This window comes from Elgaria multicarinata, chromosome 18 (genome assembly GCF_023053635.1).
Source record: "Elgaria multicarinata webbii isolate HBS135686 ecotype San Diego chromosome 18, rElgMul1.1.pri, whole genome shotgun sequence".
Lineage (NCBI taxonomy): Eukaryota > Metazoa > Chordata > Lepidosauria > Squamata > Anguidae > Elgaria > Elgaria multicarinata.
In genome coordinates, this window is record NC_086188.1 from 16,420,001 (window position 1) to 16,441,581 (window position 21,581).

At 42.5% G+C, this 21,581-nt stretch overlaps 1 protein-coding gene across 2 annotated transcripts in view; it reads right to left on the reverse strand.

Moving 5' to 3' along the window:
• The window catches only part of TAOK3 (TAO kinase 3), a 134,421-nt gene that overhangs the window by 50,487 nt on the left and 62,353 nt on the right, over positions 1-21,581 (reverse strand). For both annotated transcript variants that reach the window (XM_063144207.1, XM_063144209.1), the window contains 3 exons: positions 20,730-20,811; positions 19,507-19,674; positions 14,554-14,760 (listed from right to left, as the gene is read on the reverse strand). In XM_063144207.1, the coding sequence (XP_063000277.1) occupies positions 14,554-14,760; positions 19,507-19,674; positions 20,730-20,811 (457 nt within the window). The remainder of the gene's footprint in view (positions 1-14,553; positions 14,761-19,506; positions 19,675-20,729; positions 20,812-21,581) is intronic.

Consider the following 21,581-nt stretch of genomic DNA (forward strand, 5'->3'; position numbering starts at 1 on the left):
ACCATTACTACTCAGCCTCAGTTGCTCATCTGCACAATGGGAATAAATCAGTGACTTACACCACTGAGGAGTTTCAGGCTGATAATGCTTTATACGTAATGACTACTTATTCTAGACACTCAATCACAGGCCACTGAAAAGAGAATCCTGTTCCATAGTCAGCTGCTAGCCTCCAAGGTGGGACAGCTAAAAAGCTTTTCCCTACATTTTTCAAAATACTAGTCAGTAAAGAATATTGGCTGACTAATCTTTTTTTTGTCGAGGAGCATTAAGCAGCATTAGAGGGTGTGGCATAAGACGCGCCCTCCAAGATAGGTTCCAGTGTACAGAGCAAAATAAGAGCTTTGATGAGCAAGGAAGCTCTAACACAACCTACAGGTTCTAAGGCTACTTATTTGCAAAAGCCGGGATGTTACCCCAGGGTTATTTACTCTGCCTACACACACACACACACACCACATTCCAAGGGATTCCAGCTACACTCCCTTGCTGACTATTGTGGGTCAACCACAGGTCACTGTGTCTTTCTAGGAACGGTGAGCTTCATCTAGCAGAATTGGCAACCCTAAGGATTGTCACCTCCATTATAAAGCAACCAGACCTTATGTGATCAATTGACCCGGCATAAAAGAGAGGCAACTCTTGAGCCCCTGCTAGTCACCAGGGTCTGGTGACTCTTTCAACTCACACCTGCCTCTGATTATCCTCTTGAATGTAGAAGGACCTGTTGTTTTGCTTAATACAGAGTGCTGACGTTATGTAAAACAATAATTCGTTTTAAAAACAACAACACAAAAACACAGGATGATGTGAATTACTATCATCATCATCATCAATATTTATATACCACTTCTCATTGAACAAATCCTGAATTCAGAAAATATTATTGCAACTTAACAGATTAGGTAAACAAAGTCTCAGAGGCCCCATGGCATTCTGGACAAGTCCTCTAAGACTGATGTTCAAATGTAAGGCTATCTTCTCATTATTTGATACCCTAAGGTATTAACTTACCTCCTCCAAAAATACTCTTGTATCCACCAGGCTTGGGTCAAGTCTTGGGTGCCCGTTTCCAACCCTTTTCATGTCCTACCAGCACTTGTCCTTGTAGATCTACCTGGACCCCATTCCTAACTTCTCTGTGCCACATAGCTTCGGATGTTGGGCGGTATAGAAATGTAATAAAATGAAGGAAGGAAGGAATAAAAGTATCTTCTGTAGCTTCCAGTTACGTTCAACCTTAACAGCTAATTATGTGTGCTCCAGCGCTTGACAACCAACCTAACAAAATCATCCAGACGTTACCAGGTGCTTAAAGACAGCATTCTATTATAATGTTGAATTCCGCTTAACCATGAATTTGGGGCAAAACGCTATCAGACAGCACAGCTACTTGCATGTAGACACACTCCCTCTAAGCAACATGATAGCATGTACAGTGGTCGGCCAATCAACATGTTGGTGCCTGTCGCAGCATGAGAATAACACTGCATGGTTGATGTTGTCTGTAGCACATTTTATTGAGACTTCTTCTACTCATCCATTGTAAATATAGTGGATCACCAGAAGAGAATGCCTAAAGATGTATAGGATCTTCCATCACCAGGGTTAGTTTTAGAGCAAGCTGCACAAGTATTTAAACATGGCAGGAACTGGATGACTTCTTAAGTATATCCAAGTGTGTCCATCGCTGGAAATGAGTGAGTGTGTTTCTTTGGCTAAGAGAGCTTAAGGTAGGATAACTGTCTGCATCAAAAGTTTGGACTTGGTCTGTAAGGTGTCTAATGCTACCATTTTATTGATTTTTTTTAGTGCAGAAGGCTCCATGCTTTCAGGAAGGACGCCATGTTTTTCCTTGAGAAGATCCTCTTTGATGACTGGCCACCTTTTCATAGAAATAGGATAACATGCATCTAGCATGTAGTGAGCACGTAATTTGAATTGAAAACAGCAACAGTTCTAGGAATCATATTTTGGCTGTGTTTCAAACAAGCCAAATTTGTAAGTTGTTTAAAAATACAAATTCAGAATAATAATAAAAAAACCTTTTAAAAAAGCACTCCTCACCATAATTGGCAGCTGAGCAGGGTCTCCACATATATTGGAGACCAGATGAATGTGAAATCAAGTATTTTTAAGATGTGTTGATACTTGTACTAATGTTGTTCCCCGCCTCGATCCAAAGGGAGAGGCGGGTAAGAAATAAATATATTATTATTGTTGTTGTTATTGCTATGCCAAAGGGGTTCGTTACATTACTATGCACACACTATTCACCAGTGTGACTGATAAGGCCATATGTGGCAGAAATAAGTATTCCAGAAGGTCCGGTTCTATTCTGAATCTTCATCCCAGCAGGATATGGTGCGTGTTTTACCGATTTGCTAAGGATGGAGGAAAACCACATTTCAGAGAGGCCAAGTTTGCAACAACACTTGAAATGTGTAGGTATACATAGAGGGGGGTTTCATGGCTGCATGCATTTAAATGAAACTAGCTTTTCATCAAATATCAAGATTAAATATTTAATTTCAAGAAAATGTTCTTGTGATCCTAGTGGGGGAAATCTCTATTTCATGAATCTATATTTAGATGTACGTAGGATCTCTAATACCATTAAAGTAACTATGTCAGACAGTGGAGGTCTACAGTGTATCTTTGATCAAAAAGACCCTTTCTAGCACTCTTGCCCACATTGGTGTCTGCTCAGGGAGTCTAGCCCCAACTCAGCAGCTACTCTAGGCACTTGCTGGGGAGGTTCAAAATGTGAGGACTTCCTGGGGAACACCAAGAAGACATCTCACTGCACACGTTCTAACACTGAGTAAATGGGAAGCCTTCTCCTTAAGCGTCTGCAAGCCTCACAGAGCTTTGGATTGGGCCGATTAATTTTTAATCCATTTTATTGGAAAGTATGAGAAAACTGGAAAGCAGCCAGAGTAGATCCAGAAAGGGAGAACTAGTCTCAAGAAACTGAAAAATGATGTTTATTCTTTAAGAAGCCCACCTATCTTCAGATGTATGAGATAGTCCTGACAGAGGTCTCTGAAAGCTTTTTAAGAATTCCCTGAAGGAAGATCACAAATAATATATTGGGCTGAAATGAATTGGGCATCTTAAAGAACTATTTTCTTCACCAGTATCTTGAGATTATTTCTTTCTTTTTGGATCCATTTTATTGGCCTTTTTGTCCCTAACAGTCCTTCCGTTGATATAAACACACTACCTTTTGCCATTTTAATCCCATTTTCCCAATGAATAGTCACTGTGGCTAGGAAGCTGCTTCCAATACAATGGCCTGTTCTCACTAGTTGGCTTGAGTTTTTTGGGTGGTTGAGAAGCCATGAGGTGCAGAATGGGGTGCAAATAGGCCGCATCTAGCAATAGTCAGTAGGTATTATGCAGTAGATTATGTTCCAGGGAACAAGATCAAAGGAGCAGAAGACTGTCATGGTTGGAAGATCTCCTAGTGTGAGGTCCCTGGCAAGAGAGGCTATTGCAGCAGCAGTCTGGGCGCAATTGTCAAACAGGCCACTGAGTGCCCAAGTAACATCCCCTAGCTGAAAGTTATCAGGAATGCAGAGGGACAGAGCCCTGCCCTGGAGTTGTACACACTTGCATCACTAGATGGCTTCCAGATGTGACCTCTGAGTTCTCTAGCAAGAGCTTACAGGTGATCACCGAAGAAGGCTGAACTCCTGGCCTTAGAGGCAGAGTTCTTTGTCTTCCTTGGACTGGGCCTTGGTAGACTTGGGATCTGGAAGATTCCTGAGACAGACTTTTACTGATTGTATCCATAGGAGGATTCCTCTGTCTCAGAATAACATTCGAGGCCATTTGGGACAGAGGCATAGGTGATACATTTTTTTAAAAAAATGGAAAAGCTTCCATGTAAACTATTCTAGCTGGAAACACTCACATGACATTAAAACATTCATTCATGAGTGTTCATTAGCACAGAAGTTACCTTCATTTACTAGGCTTTTGTTATCTCTACAGTGTCTGCCTGTTCATCCTGATCTAGTAATACAAGTTCCTCCATTGTGCTACCCAAACTCCTTTCAAATAAAGACATATAAAACATTTCTCTCTAAGCCAGGCATGGAGAACTTCCAGCCTGCATCGCACAGGGGTTCCCATCAAACTTTTCCCCCAAGCCTAGCTCATTCCCCCTGCCTCAGTACTGAGAGGGGAAAGGACTTCTCTCAGACCTGCAACAGATCAGACATTTGCCCCTGCCCCTGTGTTGAGACAGTGACCTTTTCTTACTGCTGAGCAGGGAAAAGGGTGTATCTCCTATCTCTGCAATCAGCAGCAGATAAGAGATAAACCCTTTCCTCTGCACAGCACTGAGAAAGGAGGCCTCTCTCAGCACTAGGCCAGGAAAATGCCGCCGCCGCCGCCCCCCTACAGCTGATCTGCATGGATCAACTAAGGTGGAGCTTGGAAGGTTGTGAGAGTTAAAATGGGGTACACCAGCACACCAGCAGTAGTTCCACTCACATTGGGCAGTGACCCTCATGTTGAAAATGGTTTCCCATCCCTCTTTTAACTTACCCAAATCCTAAAAATCCATAGCTTATGACATCTTATTTATCAAGAACCCATTTCAATCACTTTCTCCCTACCTCTATAACTGACACGAGACTTTGTGGATAGGTGATTCCCATGTCCAGGAATTAGGGACATTACCTGTCCTGGATGGGATTCCACTCCCTCTGAACAAGAAGATGCATTGCTTGGGTGTGCTCCTAGATCTATCACTGTCTATGAAGGTACAAGTGGTGTCCACACAGCAAGAAATGCCCTTTTCCAACTTTGGTTAATACATGAACTTTAGCTATTCCTGAACAGGAATATCTTGGCCACAGTGACACATGCACTGATGACCTCGGAATCAGACTATCACAATGCGCTGTAGATGGGGGCTACCTGTGACATTGGCCCAAAGACTGCAGGTAGTGCAAAATTCCGCAGCTGAATGGAACAGCCTACTGGGAACACATTAAACCAGTTCTGAAGGAACTGCCAATATCAGGGTGCTTATGCTGACATGTAAAGCTCCACACAGCTTAGAACCTGGTTACCTTAAGGAGCACCTTCTCCCTTATGCACATTCTGAAAATGAAGAATGAAGAGTGGGGATGTCCTGCTGAGTTCAATACACAGCAACGTGAGAGAGGGTGTTCCCCATACAAGCATCCTGGCTGTGGAACACGCTCCCCACTAATACACGGGCAGCCCCAAGTCTTAGATGCTTTTGGCACAAGTTAAAGACCGATTTTTATTAGGCTTTTGATCGACTTTCTCTTTTCTTTTACTGTATTATGTAAATTTTTGTTATCTGTTACTGTTCTCCCTTGTGTGATTATTTTATTCATAAATGCTGTATTATTTTACTCTGTTTAGTTGTTTATAGCCCGCTTTGGGATTATTTTATAATAAGAGAGTGGCTAACAATTTTTTTAAAAATAAAAATAATAATTAAAATTTCCATCCCCTCTTCCAACCTAAATAATATGCAAAATACATATTTCACATATCCTATTCTGAGTACCAAATAGTAGCTGGGGACAATCAGGATTGGGGACATTGTACAAGTGGAGGAGCAATTTAATCCTTTCCCTCAATGAGGTAGTCCTGCCCCATCACACATCCCTGAAGTTATTTGCCCTGGGGTTTCCTGGGAGAGGTGGAGGAGAGAGTTTTACTGGGCGTGGGAGAAAAGGTTGCTTGTCCTAGTCCACCATGGCCCAAATGACAACTGCTCCCTGCAAGACTATCTAACACTGCAAGCAAGCACCCAGATACATGCAAAGTAACCATGCATCTTATGTAGCATCTACCTTAGCTCTTTGTTTATTGCTTCCAAGTAATAGTATGTCTTGATACAGAAAGCCAAGGTCCATCTGTTGTACTCATTCATGAAGCGTTTAGCTTAGCTCCTAAGCTAAGCCATGGTTAGGCCGCTAACCCATTTGCAGCAAATGATTAGTGAATATGTTTAAACTGTGGTTACGTAGCCACCATGGTTAGGAATGGTTCACATGACACACTAAGTCATGGTTCACACGCCACACTAAGTCATGGTTCACACGATGCAGTAAGCTGCAGTGTTTAGCTCAAAATGTTTAACCACCGTGGCTTAGCACGTTGTCTGAATAGGGTCACTGTGGAGCCTGAGTTGATCACTAGGTGCATTTTTATGGATGGCTGTGGAAAAGCCTGACCTACACAGATCTAAAGATACATGGCTAAATATCATTTACTCTGGTTATTTATTACAGAGAATGCTGATCATGGGGATAAATCCTGGAGTCTTGTGTGATATAACTTCTGATGGTGACTGCTAAAAAAATTGGTATTACCAACATGGGCATTCTGTGGCAGTTTCTGTAGCACACTATTACCAGGGCAAGAGTGCCTGTAGAATTGTGCTACCTTTCTTATTGATAGCACTTCAGAAATCTGTACCTTTCTTGGCTCTTTCAGCAGTGGGGCAAAAGAAATCTATTCTGTCTGGGTTCTCTTTTATATGGAGGATCTCTTGGTGTGTGTTTCGCACTAGCGTGTGCTCTGTTACAACGGGTTACTAACAACACTTTAAATGATTTCTATGGGGGTAAACTTGAATAGAATCAGCAGAAAGTCCTCACATTGTAGACGCCATTTCTCCAGTCATGTGTGAAGAGAAATGAAAATTTGAAGTGGTATGGCACATTTTTCTGGAGGGAGTTCTGAAGATGAATACTCCCAGAAACCAGAGTTGTAACGATGTCTTGTACCATGTTGCTAGAAGCAGTACAGTGCTTGCAAAGCCATGAGGTCCTTGAATGACAGAATTTGTTTGGCTTTTTGCTGGGGCGGGGTGGGTGGGATTGCAGGGCACCTTTACAACACAATGTGGAAGCCTAAGATCATCTTCATGGGTCCTTCTTCATGAGCCCCTGCCAGAGGAAGTGAGGCAGGTGGCTACCAGGAGAAGGGCCTTCTCTGCTGTGGCACCCCGGCTGTGGAATGCACTCCCTAAACAGGTTTGCCTGGCCCCTAAGTTATACTCTTTTCGACGCCAGGTGAAGACCTTTTTATTTTTCCAGTATTTTAACAGTTTATCATCTTAGTCTTTTAACTTAATCTGTATTTTAAAACGGTATAAATCTCTGCACTGCTACTCAGTTTTATCCTGGTGGTGCTTTTATATTATGTTTTGTACCGTTTTTTTACTTTGAATTGTATTTGATAGTTTTAACTTCTGTGAACTGCCCAACTTTGAAATAATTGCCTAACGCTGACGAGGACATCTGTATCGGTTGTGCAAGTTGACGTACATGCTACGGCCATTCATGATTATCATCTCAGAAAGCATTCCATTGGTAGGGGAAAATGTAGAAAGACTATTTGGAAAGCAACCCCTGTGAATGGATGAAAAGGACCAATCAATTCTAGGCAGTGGCTTCTCTTCTAGCTTCACACCAGTCTCAGCGGCCCAGGATTACCAGCCTTCCATTTCCTCTCACCTTCGTGCCATCTCTTTCCCGGCCATGGGATTTTCATCCATCCCTTCCAGGTATATTGTTTTCCTGCTGCTGGCTTCAGCTACCCTTGCACTACACATGACTCAAGTTCCAGAATCTGCTTCATGTACCTTCTTCTCGTTGGTTCCCAGAGTACTTGGCTCTTTCCTTTCCATGTGGTCTTACCTTGCATTATTTGTTTTTAGAAATCCATGTATCCTTCATTACAGCTTCTTCATATGGCTTTCTTTCATTGCACCAAAATATTTTCTTAGCATGTTTTCCAGTTGTCATATCCAGAAACCACATTAATATTGAAGGACTGGTTGAACAGTTGTACAATAAAGCTGGAGTTTATGATTCCATGTTTTCCTTGATGGCACTTTCATATCTAGGTATATCATATCTAGGTTATTTAGCTGCCATCTGTGATTATTGTTCCTAGGTATTTGAAGTATTCACAAGGTCATTCCTCTTCTTTATTTCCCAGGACCTTGAGACTGATTTGGGAATCTGACCATCCTGTTGGTGTTGATTGACAGCTGCACTTCTTCGATATTTAATTCTGTGCTAAAAGTATCCCTTTGTACCATTTCCTCTCTTACTAGAAAAATACATCATTGGCATGTGTATATTATTGAGGTTTCACCTCCAAACTAACAAGGCTGACTACTTAAGAAGAACAAAAGGGCAATAGCAGAAAGGGAAATCTCCCCCCAGAAGAAATAAGTACCCTTATGGATAAAGGAAAGTCCATGTTATACCTCTAGGCTCATGCACAATGGAAAGATTTTCCAGGCAAAGGGAAGGGAAGCGTTACAAAAACCTAGAAGGTTGTGTACTCCAGTTTGAACCGAAGTCACAAAGAACCACAATCAAATTATTATGAATATACTTCATCTAACCTCCCACCCAGTGAATTCATAAAACCACTACCTTACAACTTGTAGCCTTTAGGCCTCTTCGAATGTCAGTCTTCAATCCGCTTGGTTCTCTTTCATGCAGCAATTCCAAGGAGCACCTGGGACATCAGGCAGCAGGTTTATCAGCTTTGGCAACTTTTCCTTGATGCTGCTTACGTGGGCTCCAGGAAAGCAGCACAGGTCCCTGGACGCTAGAGCACTCACTATGGGCTCATCTACACCAAGCAGGATATTCCACTATGAAAGTGGTATGAAAGCAGTATGTAAAAGGCAGGAGCCACACCACTGCTTTATGGTGGTATTGAAGTGCACTGACAGCTATTGGGGCCCATTGAGACGTACTATATACAGCTTTCATACCATGTTCATGGTGTCATGGGCCTCAACAGTTGTCAGTGTACTTCAGTACCACTACAAAGCAGTAGCATAGATCCTGCGGTGCACTTTAACACCACTTTAAAGCAGTAGTGTGGCCCCTTGCCTTTTATATACCACTTTCATACTGCTTTCATAGTGGAATATCCTGCTTGGTGTAGATGAGCCCAAAGAGTCTCTTGGTTCCTCTCAGGAGCAAATCCTGAATTGCTATAAACTTTTTTTTTTCCATTTAGGGGCAGACATACCTCTCTCCAATTTTTGCTATAACTATTAACACTGTAGGTTTAGGGACTCTTGGTGGATGTATTTTATTAATGCATATTCTAATGTGTGAATTCCGCTTAGAAACCATTTATCAGTATTGCAAGATCATAAATGCATAATCTTGTCCAAAGTACATCATTTTGAGTTTCTGCAGAATTTGAACTGGAATGTTTCTGCAGTGTGACAGGTGGGTAACTTTTTTGATCTACTTCATACCAGAAGTCATACCAGGCAAAGTGTTCGTGGCTTTTGTTGGTTACTCATAATCACCAGGGTCTACAATGCGGACTGGCAGGGATGAAGGGAAGATAAAGTCACAGGGCCAACAGTACAGGCAGATGTGCACCAGGAGACCAACTCTTCTCCTTCAATACCAGTGGAAAGATGTGACCTTAGGAAGCTTCCCAGAAATTATAGTTCGCTAGATGTGCCATTAGATGGAACAAAGATCAAGCTGTCGTCTCCAGTTCAATAACACAGACAGCAAATCCCGATCCCTGAAAAATTGGGATCTATTGTGGGGAGGAAGAAAGACAGTACTCAGCCCCAATACTGCTTTCTCTTCCAACATCTTAATTTTTAAGTGGGTAAACTGGTATGTTCTTTATAAAGGCTTCTATGCCAGTATTTCTCTTCCTAGGCTGAACAAGAAGAGGACCGTGTAACTGATTCTGCACCTGTTCCTTGTCAAACATCTGTCTTGCAGTTATTTTAGGAATATAGGAAGCAGTCTTATACCAAGTCAGAGCACTATAACCATGTTGGATCACACCTATGAGTCTAACATTTCATGGAAGAGGTATAACTGTTCCACTTTCAGATTTTTCTAGGAATAAGGGTGTGTGGACTAAGTGTGTGCCACACTTCAGCTACTTCATTGACAATACCCTACAGTACTGATAGCCCTATTGAGTGGGGCATATGTATATCTATCTACCTAAGCATTGATGCATGCTCCTGGAACTCCTAAATTCAAGTGAGTGAAGAGGAAGTAGCTCAATATTCCATTGCATGTACAGCATAGCCTGCTCTAAATGAGAGCACCAGGCTCTTGTAAGGCAAGTGTAATGTTCTACTGTTTCTTTACTGTTAAATATAAAAATGTCCCATTTGCAAAGTTTTCTAGAAACTAGTGACACTTGGCTTGGGTGCGTAGCAAAGTTCAGCTCTCTTCGTGGCTAGAAGTACATTAACCATTTGGAGAGTATACTTCATTTTGAGGGAGAGATGTACAAATGTCTCCAGACATTTCTTTTGGCAACCAGACCGTCTTGAACTATATACACCACCTCCCCTCCCAGCAAAATAAAAAAATCCAAATAATGTGGAAGCCATTTAAATAGTTTTGTTATATTTTATGTGCTCCCCCTTTTGAAGGATAATCAAGGTGCATTGGACTACATGTGTGTCAAATGTCAGATCTCTGCATCAAGCCCCTAACCCGTACTGACAGCTTCTTGAGTCACAAGCACATATTTGTTTTCATAGAAATATATGTTGGGGATGATGGGAGCTGTAGCTCAGCACATCAGGAAGGCAGGAAGACAAGTGACCACTCAGTTTTCATAACCCGTTTTGGTACTTTAGGCCACCTTCTCAAAAAGCTATGGTCTTATTTTAAAGGGGGAAAAATTTGGTTAATCACAGGTGCCTAACAAAGTTTCCATCATGTTCAGAGCCTTACCTGCCATGACGACTATCAATTTATGACTGAGGAATAAGAGACAGCATCTTAAGGTGTCCATAATTCCTATTCCAGAATATCTTATTAACATACTGTCCTGTTAAATCAACTTGTTCCCAAACATTATCACCCACACAACCTCAACCCCCGCTCAGGTAAGAGCAGCCCTGCAATATCCATCTAGTCCAGCAACCAATTTCCAGTCAAGGTCAGGTAGATGTTCCTAGGAGGCCCACAATCAACACTGAGGTAACAGGGCTCCCCTTTACCTGTCAGCAACTGATATTCGGCAACATTCTGCCTTTGAATCTGGAGGATCCAGTTAGATATAAATGTGTTTAATCTCTTTTAGCCATCTAAGCCAGTGGCCGTGTTGTGGAGGTTTCACATTCCACCATTGTAGTGTGAAGAACATTTGTCTGTTCTATATCCAGTGAGGATTTCAGTGGGAGACAGAGTCATGGTGTTATGGGGGAGAGGGAGAGAAGTAATGATGCCATAACTTTATTGGCCTCTATCATCAAGCCACTTACTCATCTTTTTCCCAAATGAAAATGCCACAAATACTTCGCCTTTCATTGTAGGGAAGGCGCTCTAACTTTTTGAATTATTTTGGTTGTCCCTTTTAGTACATCTTCCAGCTCTCATATTATTATCCTTTTGAGGTAGTGTGGCCAAACTGTCTAATGCAGCTGCTCCATAAATTTATATAAAGGCATTATGAAACTGGGATTTATTTTATCCCTTTCTTAACAATCTCTATCATTCAATTAATATTTTCATAGCCGCTGCACAATGAACAGACATGTCTATCAGTGTATATGTAAAGTTAGGATTATCTGCTCAAATGTGCATCACTTTAGGTTTACTTACATGGAAGTTCATGTGCCATTTTATGGAACTGAAGGGCTACTTTTTGAACACGTCACAGTCCTCACCTTTTCACTGTCGTGGATAATTTGGTACCATCCACAAGTGAGGTTACCTTCCGGCTCACACCTGACCCAAGGTCAGCTTCAATTAAGCAGTTCAGCCCCAACACTGATCTTTGGTTGGACTGTGCTGCATACTTCCCTCTATTGTGAGAATGGTCAGTTTATTCCTAATCTCTGCTTGTGGTTATTTAACAAGGGGAGCCCCGACTGGCATCGGTCTGGTCTCATTTCAGCACCAAGTTAAAACATGGCTTTTTAACAAAGGCTCTGATGGCTAAACTCACCAAGGTGGCACATAGTTTTAATTGTTTCTATTGCTTTTTAAAATTTCTATACTGGTTTTAGCTTGATTAATAGCTTAATTTGGTTTTAGCTTTGTATATTTATTGATTTATATTGTTTTGTATGATTTTATCTGTATGCCGCCCTGAGATCCCAGTGATATAGGGCGGGGTACAAATATCTAAATAAATAAATAAGTTACCTGCCCATAAGGCAATATGTCCTCTTAACCCATGACTGCTAAGTTGAGATAGGAGCCTTTGGTGAGATATTTTTTTAAAAAAATGATTTTTAGACATTACATACACAGAGGTCCACCATATCACCCCTATCTACATGCCCATTGACACTACCCAAAGGACTCTGGAACGTTGTTGAGGCATGATTTTGCTCTGCAGAAGCCATACTGCTGAATTTCCTCTTATGAAAACCCAGGTCAGCGTCCCATCCCATTAGAGCAGCATCAAAATGGCTGAAGTTTTCCATCACAGGATACGAGGTAGGCAGAGCACTGAGGATGCAGAAGTGCAGTGGCTTACTGGTTTCTGCAACTATGATCATATTATACCCTAACCAAGGTCGTTAAGCTGGGACCATGTATGGCACTTGATCAAATGTAAGATTTCACAGTGGTGCTTAAGGCTGCAGATACTGTAAGTTACATTAATCAATATTGGAGAACTCTGGCAGGTTGCCTATACTATCAGATATGATCTGCTATTTGGGGATTCATCCCATCACCTTCCAGTGCAGCTGGTAATCAGCCCTTTGGAGGGGAAGGGCCCCTCTGTGTAAAATATACATCTCCAAGATGACCATCTTTGCTCCTCACAATTAAAGAGACACCTCATTTTCCTTGGAGTGTAATTTTCCTTTTCTGTCTACGTTGTACCTTTTGAAAATGCCCTTATGTTTTTGAATTAGGTTTCATTATATCGCACCAATACCTGGAGTGCAACTGTATCCCAATTCTACTTCGTGGAAGTGTGCACTGGCACGTGTTGCAAAGTGCTATATAAACAAAGAGGTTATTAATGGGAGAAGCTGGCCCAGTCAAACGGATAGAAGTGCTCAGTGTGCTTAATCCTATTGGAATCAGTGGGATTTAAGGCATCCCTAACTGTTCCTAGATGAAGACCATTAGTGTATTGTACTCGTGGTGATGCAGGTCCTCCTGAGCTGCTCCCCCTCCTCAAGGATGCATGGAAGACGATGCATTGCTCAATGCATATCACATATTAAAACTCTTTCTCAGGGGAGAGGCCTGGAAAGGAGATTGCTGAGGAGAGGTAAGAACAAGTTCTGTCCTGGGCAAAGGCAAGGAACGTACAGGCTGGCTGGAAGGAGCCAGAGAGGTCAGAACCAAGGCAAAAAGCTGGGTCATATGTTCCTTGCCTGTCCTGGGCAGTGGGAGGAGCTAACCCATGATGGATGTCTCCTTGCACTGGATGGGAAACACTGATCCAGTACTTAGCTCTGGTTTCTCTTTGAAAATACTAACTCAGAGGGCCCCCTGAGGAAAAGTTTTAATATTCATAGGATGATGGGCAATACGTTTCTGCAGAGCTTTGAAGCTTCCTGCCCTTTTGTTCTGACATTTGGGACCTTTCCTTTAACGGCTCCCCCTCACAACCCAACCTGGCCTGAGGATTGGGTATTCCATTTGCTGGCGACACAACGCTGTTAAAACCGACTTACAAGCGAGCTGCTGGGCGACTGTGCCAGGGTCTATATGGGCGTTACCTGAAGTCCGTCTTGAAACTGTTTCCAAGAAGAGACATGCAGCCTTCATTTCGCCACTCCACAGCAGCCAATGTCACTGAGCTTATCTAAAATTATTCTTCCGATGGAAGCCCTAGTGCCAACGCTTTCCATTGCAATAGGTCACCAGATATAGCTGCCCTGGCCAAGTGAGACCAGGTGGCAACGTATAAATTAATGGAGAAAAAAACCCAGGAGAAGCACCGTACTGATTTTTCTCAAAAACATACCTTCGAGGAGTGATCCAGTATGCTGTTAACTTATTGGGTGGGGTGGGGGGAGATCCAGCCACAGGATTTAGTTGGAAGTTATTGTATTGGCTTGGTGGATGTGACCATTTCAACCAACATGATAACCACTTGGGGGAGACAGATGTTCAGAAGACAGGGTGTTAAAGGCAAGAACAAAGGTATACATGCAGTGCTGGGGTGCAGAACAGGGACACAGAATGAAGAAGATTCTCTTAAATTGATTCCCGCCCTTGCCTCAGAGGTTTCTCCTCGCTGCCATCGTCAAAAACTTCTACCCACTGAAGCTCACACATCTCATATACGTACCTCGCTTTCCCAACATTAGAAAAGATTGAGTCTTCGTCCATTCTCTGGACACTACCCTATATGCAGTTTAAAATGCACAACTGGAAGCCCTGGGTGCAGCCCTAAATCCTGCAAGGGCACGGAGCCTATATCCTGCAACTAGCTGAGTGGGAAATGCTCTATAGGTTATCTTATTGTGTCTCTATACATCTGAAGAAGAAAGAGCAATAAAGCAGAGATTGCCTGCGGCTGGGGAGAGGGCACAAGCGAACATACCTTCTTGTGCACAACAGAGGAAGTGGAATTAATGGTGCTCTCGTCGTCATGCATCATGACCACCTCAGAGCTGCTCTCATCCATGACCTCCTGCATGCTGTTGACACTGCTGTTCTGACTGCCTGTGCTCACAGACATGCTGGGGATAGAATGGTTGCTGCCCAGACTGTCCATCTTCCTATTCAGGTTTGTCCCATGCTCACTGTCCTACAAAACAAGGGGCAGGAGCATTAAAAAAAAGGTACCACAGGAAGCAAACGCCCAAACACACATTCGGCGGCAGCAAACGTTCCATTAACCCTGCGGAAAGGAACATTTTCATCTTGCCTTAGCAAATTTCCTCTCACCAGATGGGATGATGGAGGTGAGGCAGTCTGAACTGAAGAGAGGTGCAATTCCTAATGCAGACTGTCCAGAAAATGTTTCCTATCGGCTAAGTACCTATTCAAAGCAGTGAAAATTAGCTAGTTTTACTCTTTTCCAATCTTGGAGTTCTGTCACTTTGCACTGCGAACCTCATCTTTTGTTTAAAGCAGGACCAGGCATGGTAGCGTTAGGAAAGAAACTTCCAAGTAGGTGATGTGATTGAAGTAACATTCTTCCTCCCAAAAAGTTGAAGGAAAGTTGCCTGTCACTTACCCAAGGACATGTCAGGCAAACAGAACTGTGGAGATTCCTGACTACTTCTGGTCCCCAGTAATATCTTCACGAAGTTTTTCATTTTAGTAGGGACAATTATCTTAAAGTAAAGCTGTGTCCGCACTGCCACACTTTCACTGCAACAATAGCCTTGCATTTCTTAATTCACTGTGCCGGGTTGTCTCCTGAGAAATATGCTTTGCGTGCCCTGTAGGTTATACAAAGTGATGTCTAAAGTAGACATGGTCCTCTAGATTTGTTCTTTAGGCAGGTTTGACTGGGCTTTATAGAAAACACACACACACACACACACATATTATAAAATATACAACGATTTATGTGCGCTTATGACTAAATTTGTGTGCATGTGTGTGTAAGATCTGAAAAAGTGAGGAGGGGGGGGAAATCCCATTTAAAGGATTATGGGAGCAAATACATGCAAAATTGAAAAAGAAAGTTGGGAAATGTCTTCAAAGATTAATGAGTATGTAGACATACAAACTGTTACATTTTTAAGAAGCCCCAACAAAGGTGGAGAAAGAGCAGATGGGTAAGGGCTGGGGTGGAATGAGATGGAAAACACTGGTCCAAACAATCACTGCTAGCAAGTAGGGGCTCCCTGGTAGGTTGGCCCGTCTTTTGTGACATACAAACATTTGCTGCATTTAAAATATCCCAAAAAAGCATCAAATCACAGACAGGCCACAATATTCAGTCCAGACTGATCAAGCCACTCGCTGTATATATTAGAATGTAAGAACTGGCAGTGCGGACATAACCTAACTCACAGGGACGTGAACTGTGCAAGTGAGCACGTCACAAGACCATGATGAATCATTTCAAATAAACTACAGTATCATAGGAATTTGCTGTGGGATTTGTATGTAATGCCAAAAAATCAAAAAGACAAAGGGGAGACTGGAGGTTATGAAGCGGATGCTATCTCTTACATTCTAACAAATTATCCCGAGGAAGAACCCGAGGGTCTGAAATGCATCAGAGTTCTTTTATTGTATTAAACATCTTTTCTTTATACCCCTTTGGCTTTTTTTTTGGCATTTGTTCTGGGGTTCTCCCTTTTTTTGGCTTTGGCTTTGCAAGAACTGGCCTCCATTTTTCATTCTTGTCCTTGTCTGCCATTTGAAAAATCCCACTGGTGAGACTTATTGACTTAAGAGATCTGGTCCCAAACAGAGAAGAGAACAATGAGGGGATTTCTCTCCTCAATTCACCACATTAATTATCCCCATTTTCCTGGGAGGGAAATTCTGGAAGCTGAAAAACACTTCCTTATCCAAAAGGGACCCTCCTTATTTGGATGATTAGTAAGTTAGTATGCTTACTTTTAAATGTAAGATCCCAGCCAGGTTTGTGAAAATGGAGCAGTGCTAAAATAGGCCTCCACTTTTCAGAAGTTTAAGGACTCTTTGCAAAACCATTTGTTAGTTCAAGTTGTCCTTACTTACCTTCAACTTTAATTGCCATCACTGGCACTACGAGGGAGTCAAATCTGATAGAGGATTTTATTTACTAAAAACCTTTAACATCATCAGATATAGTGTTGTGTTGTTATCCTAATTGGGTGGGATCACCCACGTGACTGATCCAGACTGAGAAAGCATCCACAGGGGGAAATGAGGCTGGACAAAGTTGAAACAAGGTGAAGGTTCACACCAGCTTTTGTGGCAGTGGGGAAGGGAGGCAGAATCTAATCTGCAGAAATTGCTAGTTTCAATCCCATGACTGGAACTGTTTAATACTTAGTGCAGCCCTACATAAAATCTGGATGTGCTTCTTTGAGAGCTAGCATGTCAAAGCCTGTGACAGACACAATAGCGCATACAAGAATTTTAAGAAGTTACATGTCTAAAAGAAATAATATTTCAAAGAAATCACATGCCATTTCATAGAGAGCATATGCGTAGGCAGCTTTCCCATTTCCTGCTAAATTATCATTTTCTCAAAATACATTTTGCAGAAGTTTCTTCTCCCCTTCTGCAAATGTCATAAAGTAGTTTATTTTTGCCTAAACACCCTGAAGATGCCATACATTATGCACCAGAAGGCGAAGGTGGACACAGATGGCAGAATTTTCAGTTATATTTTAGTAATAGATATATATTTGAGGGCTGTCAAATGAATGCAGCCTTCGTATAATATCTGGCTTTTGTGCTTAAAACAGCCATGCATATGCACTGATCACAGAGGGATTCTTTGACATGCGTACAACACTCAATGTCACATGCGGCATGCAAATATTATTTGGAGGATTGAAGAGGAAGTTGGCTTGGACCACTCCAAAGGTATGCCTTAGGGAGGGCAACTCATACCGCATCAGTGTGCTGCTGCTGCTGCTGCTGCTTCTCCAAAATCCATCTCACACCACCATGGCCCTCTCTACACCCCTATTTTGGCCGTTTCTACACCTGCCTTTTTTCCAGGGATCGTCCCGGGATCATCCCTGTGCATGCAAATGACACACAGGGGATCCCGGGAGCAGGCAGGGACAATCCCTCCATTTTCCTGGGATAATCCTTAGGTGAAGGAAAGGCCTTTGTCTCTCCATCACGCTTGAAGTAAAACGATGATGCCTAAATCCTCCACCTCATGCTAGTGTAAAGAACTTCTTTTGCCTCATCCGACTTCACTGAGGGCCAAATATATGTTACATTAAGCATGTCATTTGCAATCGTGTGCTTGTATTTTTCTTTCTGAAAATCGCCCTGTGGGAGTGCTGATCAGGCTCGATCCAATATAAAGAGGAAAAAAACACAAGCGTGCAGTTGCACACAATGCACTTAACATCACATTCCGTTTGGCCCTGGGTTCCAGTGTTACACAAGATGGAAGAAAATGTCTCTTTCTAATAGGTTAGCGAAAATGAAGGAAACACAGTGATTGTAATCAGATTCAAGCACAGATAGAATGTGACAACATGACAAATGTTGGTCAAGGATTGGTTGTATCTGGCAGTGCCAGGGGACAATGGTGCAATCCAAGTTGGGGACCTTGAGGGATGGAGTTGTGAAAGCAGTCCAGAAGTTCCTATTACCACCATTTATCTTCAGTGGTAGATCTACTATTTGGAGGAAGGAAGGAAGGAAGGAAACTCTCTCTCCATCCATTCTCTTCACAGTGTTCATAATTTTATTCACCTGCTGTAAGAAGCTGTGAAATCCCTTTCTTTAAAGGTTTTCATGAAAGATCTGGGCAAGCATCCATTGGAGATGCTTTAGGTATAAGATTTCCAATCTTAGGACTCAGTGGACAACCCAACTTCATACCACCAAGGGCCTATCAACTCTGTGATTCCATATTGCAGAAACTTTCTAGGTGGTCAGCTTTTCGCTCTCATTCTTATACAGAGCTCATAAGCTAAACCCACCAAGTACTTGGGCATTTGGTTAAGCACTAGAAGTATGTCAGGTTGCTTTGAAAATCTTGGTCCTAAGGAGCCAAATATAGCTAGAGCAATTGTACAGATGGCTAACTTGGGATCCACCAGATGGAACAGGCTCTGAGAGCAAATTCATCTGGCCCCTACAACCCTACTTAACTTAATCAAGGGGTGATAAAGAGTTTGATAACAGTTCCACTTGTAAGAGGGAGAAGGAGAAAAAATGTCTCCCTATGCACATTCTTCACACCATGCATAATTTTCTAGCCAGCAGGTCCAATGCACCACTATCCGTTCAGATTTGGACAAGGACTTGCACTTATTCAAACATCACCCATAGCCTGAACCATCAATATACACTCCAACATATACTCCCTAATGCTCTCTTCATGGACTGACCAGTTTGGCAGAGACCCTGATAGACCTGTTTTAGGTCTTTCCTTCTGAATCATTTTCAGTTCTCACCTAACTCAACTTATCAAGGTCGCCAGCCTGCTGGCCCTGTCCCTGGATACATTCTTGTGCCTCCATTGCCTTTGCCTAGTTCTCTGGACCCAGTCCTCTGAAGTTCACACAGAGCTGACATGTATGCAATGTGCTCTAGGGACACTGTATGGAAAGGTGGGCAACCCTCTGCTGAGAATAAAGACGTTTTGCGGTCCAATTATGTCCCCCACCCAGCCCCATAGCCCAGAACAATGACTGCAGAAAGCTCCAACCGTTTCAGACACTTAGTTCCCATCTGTTTCCGTAAGCAATTGAAAAATATCATGGGCCAGAAATAAGGGGGGAAAGGCATTCCTGTCCACAACAAAAACCTGCAGGTCATGCTGGAACCCAGGAAAATGGAGTTGGGAGGGAGCACATGCAGTAGGGGGCTCATTATTACCCATCACTGGTATAGATAAACTTGATACCTCCTCCTCTTCCTGAGATTCGTTCAGAGGACCATTGTGGGCCTCTTGAAAAAGGATTTTCTTCATTTTCCGGTACTGTAGGTTGTCCAGTTCTCGCACAGCATCCTTCGTCCTTTGAATCAAGTCTATTAGAACCCGTGGTGGCCGCTCACAGCGAACAAACGCATGCTGGTTTTAGAGGGATACAGAAGCACTCTGGATCAGAAGAGAAAAATACACACACGTACAAAACGACACCACCACCACCACCCAGCAAATGTCTGCACGCACATGTGCACACACATATATATATGGACTGAGAACACTAATTGGAGTAATTAATTACAAGTGGTGTTTTAAAAGTTGCTAATAAGTGTGTATCCCATGTTAAAAGTGCATTCAAGACAGTTGGCATCCTGGTAAGCTTCCTGTCTGTACCCCTGGACTTAGGCAATAAATACTAATATGTTTTTCCTTGTTTTCTCAAATGGAAAGTGGTTGCAAAATATATAAAAAGAAGGTAAGCCTCACCAAGGAGGCACAAGTAATTGCTAGAATTTGTCAGTTCCCACTTTGACGTCTTCCAGCCCAGTTCCTATGAAGCCCTTGACCCACTTAGTGGAGGTCAATCAACTTCAAGAAGCCACCCTTCATGACAGCCCCTAATGGTAACACATTCAAGTAAATGCTACTTGGATTCTCTTAACAGACCCACAACCATGGACAGCTGATTGCAGATATGCCCCTACTGAACAGGAAAGTGGACCTTCACAATTTGTCTGCTTGGATGTAGCAGTGGCCTCTTGGTCCTCCGCTCCATTCTCACCTCTCCTTTTGCTATTCATCTCCAACGCCATCTCTAACATCTCCCTGTCTTCTCCTCCCCATGAAACTGGCTCTAACCTGAACTCATTGCCACTAATTGGTAGCCTCAGAATCCTATTGGCTTGAGAAGGGAAAAAAACCCAACAAGTGGTGGCAGTTGAGTTAAAGTGTGTGTTTTGTGGTGGGTTTAGTACCAGCAACAAAGCTGGAATAACTAGACCTATTCTAATCCAGTTTAAGATACATCACGGGGGCGGGGGCACTGAAAGAGGCGAGTGGTGTATACTTTCTAAAGGAACACTTTAATAGGTGACTCAGGTGCTCTCCTATGCAGCATCTTCCAACCCCAAATCATGCTATATGTCCCCTCTACACTCCAGAGAGCACAAACATATCCCCGCAGACATTTGAAAAATTACCCGCAATAGTTCTGCTGACGATGGTCTTTCCTGAGGTATTTTCTGCAAGCAGTAATCAACAAATCCCCTAAAAGAGTTGGTCCTGAGTATAGGAACAGAGTATATGTGAAAATATATTAAGGTTGGGGAAGGTAAGGAAATAAAGACACCAAAGACAGAGAGAAAGAAATCAAGCCTGGATTCTGAAATTTAGGCCTACAAGCCTGTCTAGTCACCTCCACTCACCCTCCAGAACAAGGTTTCACTAAATACAGCCAGTGTGGTGTAACAGAAAACAGTGTAAGGTTTAAAATGTGAGGGACGCAGGTTTAAATCCTTGGTTATCCAGCAGGTTTTATTGCAGGGGTAAGCAAAACGCAGCACATGGGCTACTGAGAGAAGTATATGTTCTATCCTAAGGCCTTGCATATAAAGGAAAATATATTTAACAAGAAAGATTCCTTCTAAGCCATTTTAGGAGAGTGGTCTCCAATGTAGTTTTGGGTGGTCTGAAAAGTCATGATGAAGGGAAAACTGTGGATGAGTGGCTGTCTACTGTTGTAGCTGTCACACCGAAAAGCCACCACTGGAAAACTCGTCAAGCCCTTGATGTAATGCCATTATCAGCCCAGAGTAGAAGCACCTTATTTTAATGAAGACAGTGGTGTCCAACCTCTCAAGTTCAAGGTGGTTCACACCACTGATAACAAAACATAAAAAGCCATCATAAAAATAAAGACTGTAATGACGTACACGCCAGCCTGCTCCACAGCATCATATCAGAGACACTCAGCTTACCATACGAAATTATTATTAATTATTGTTATTTAGATGTCCAATTTTTCCAATGGACACATCCCATACTTTATGTGA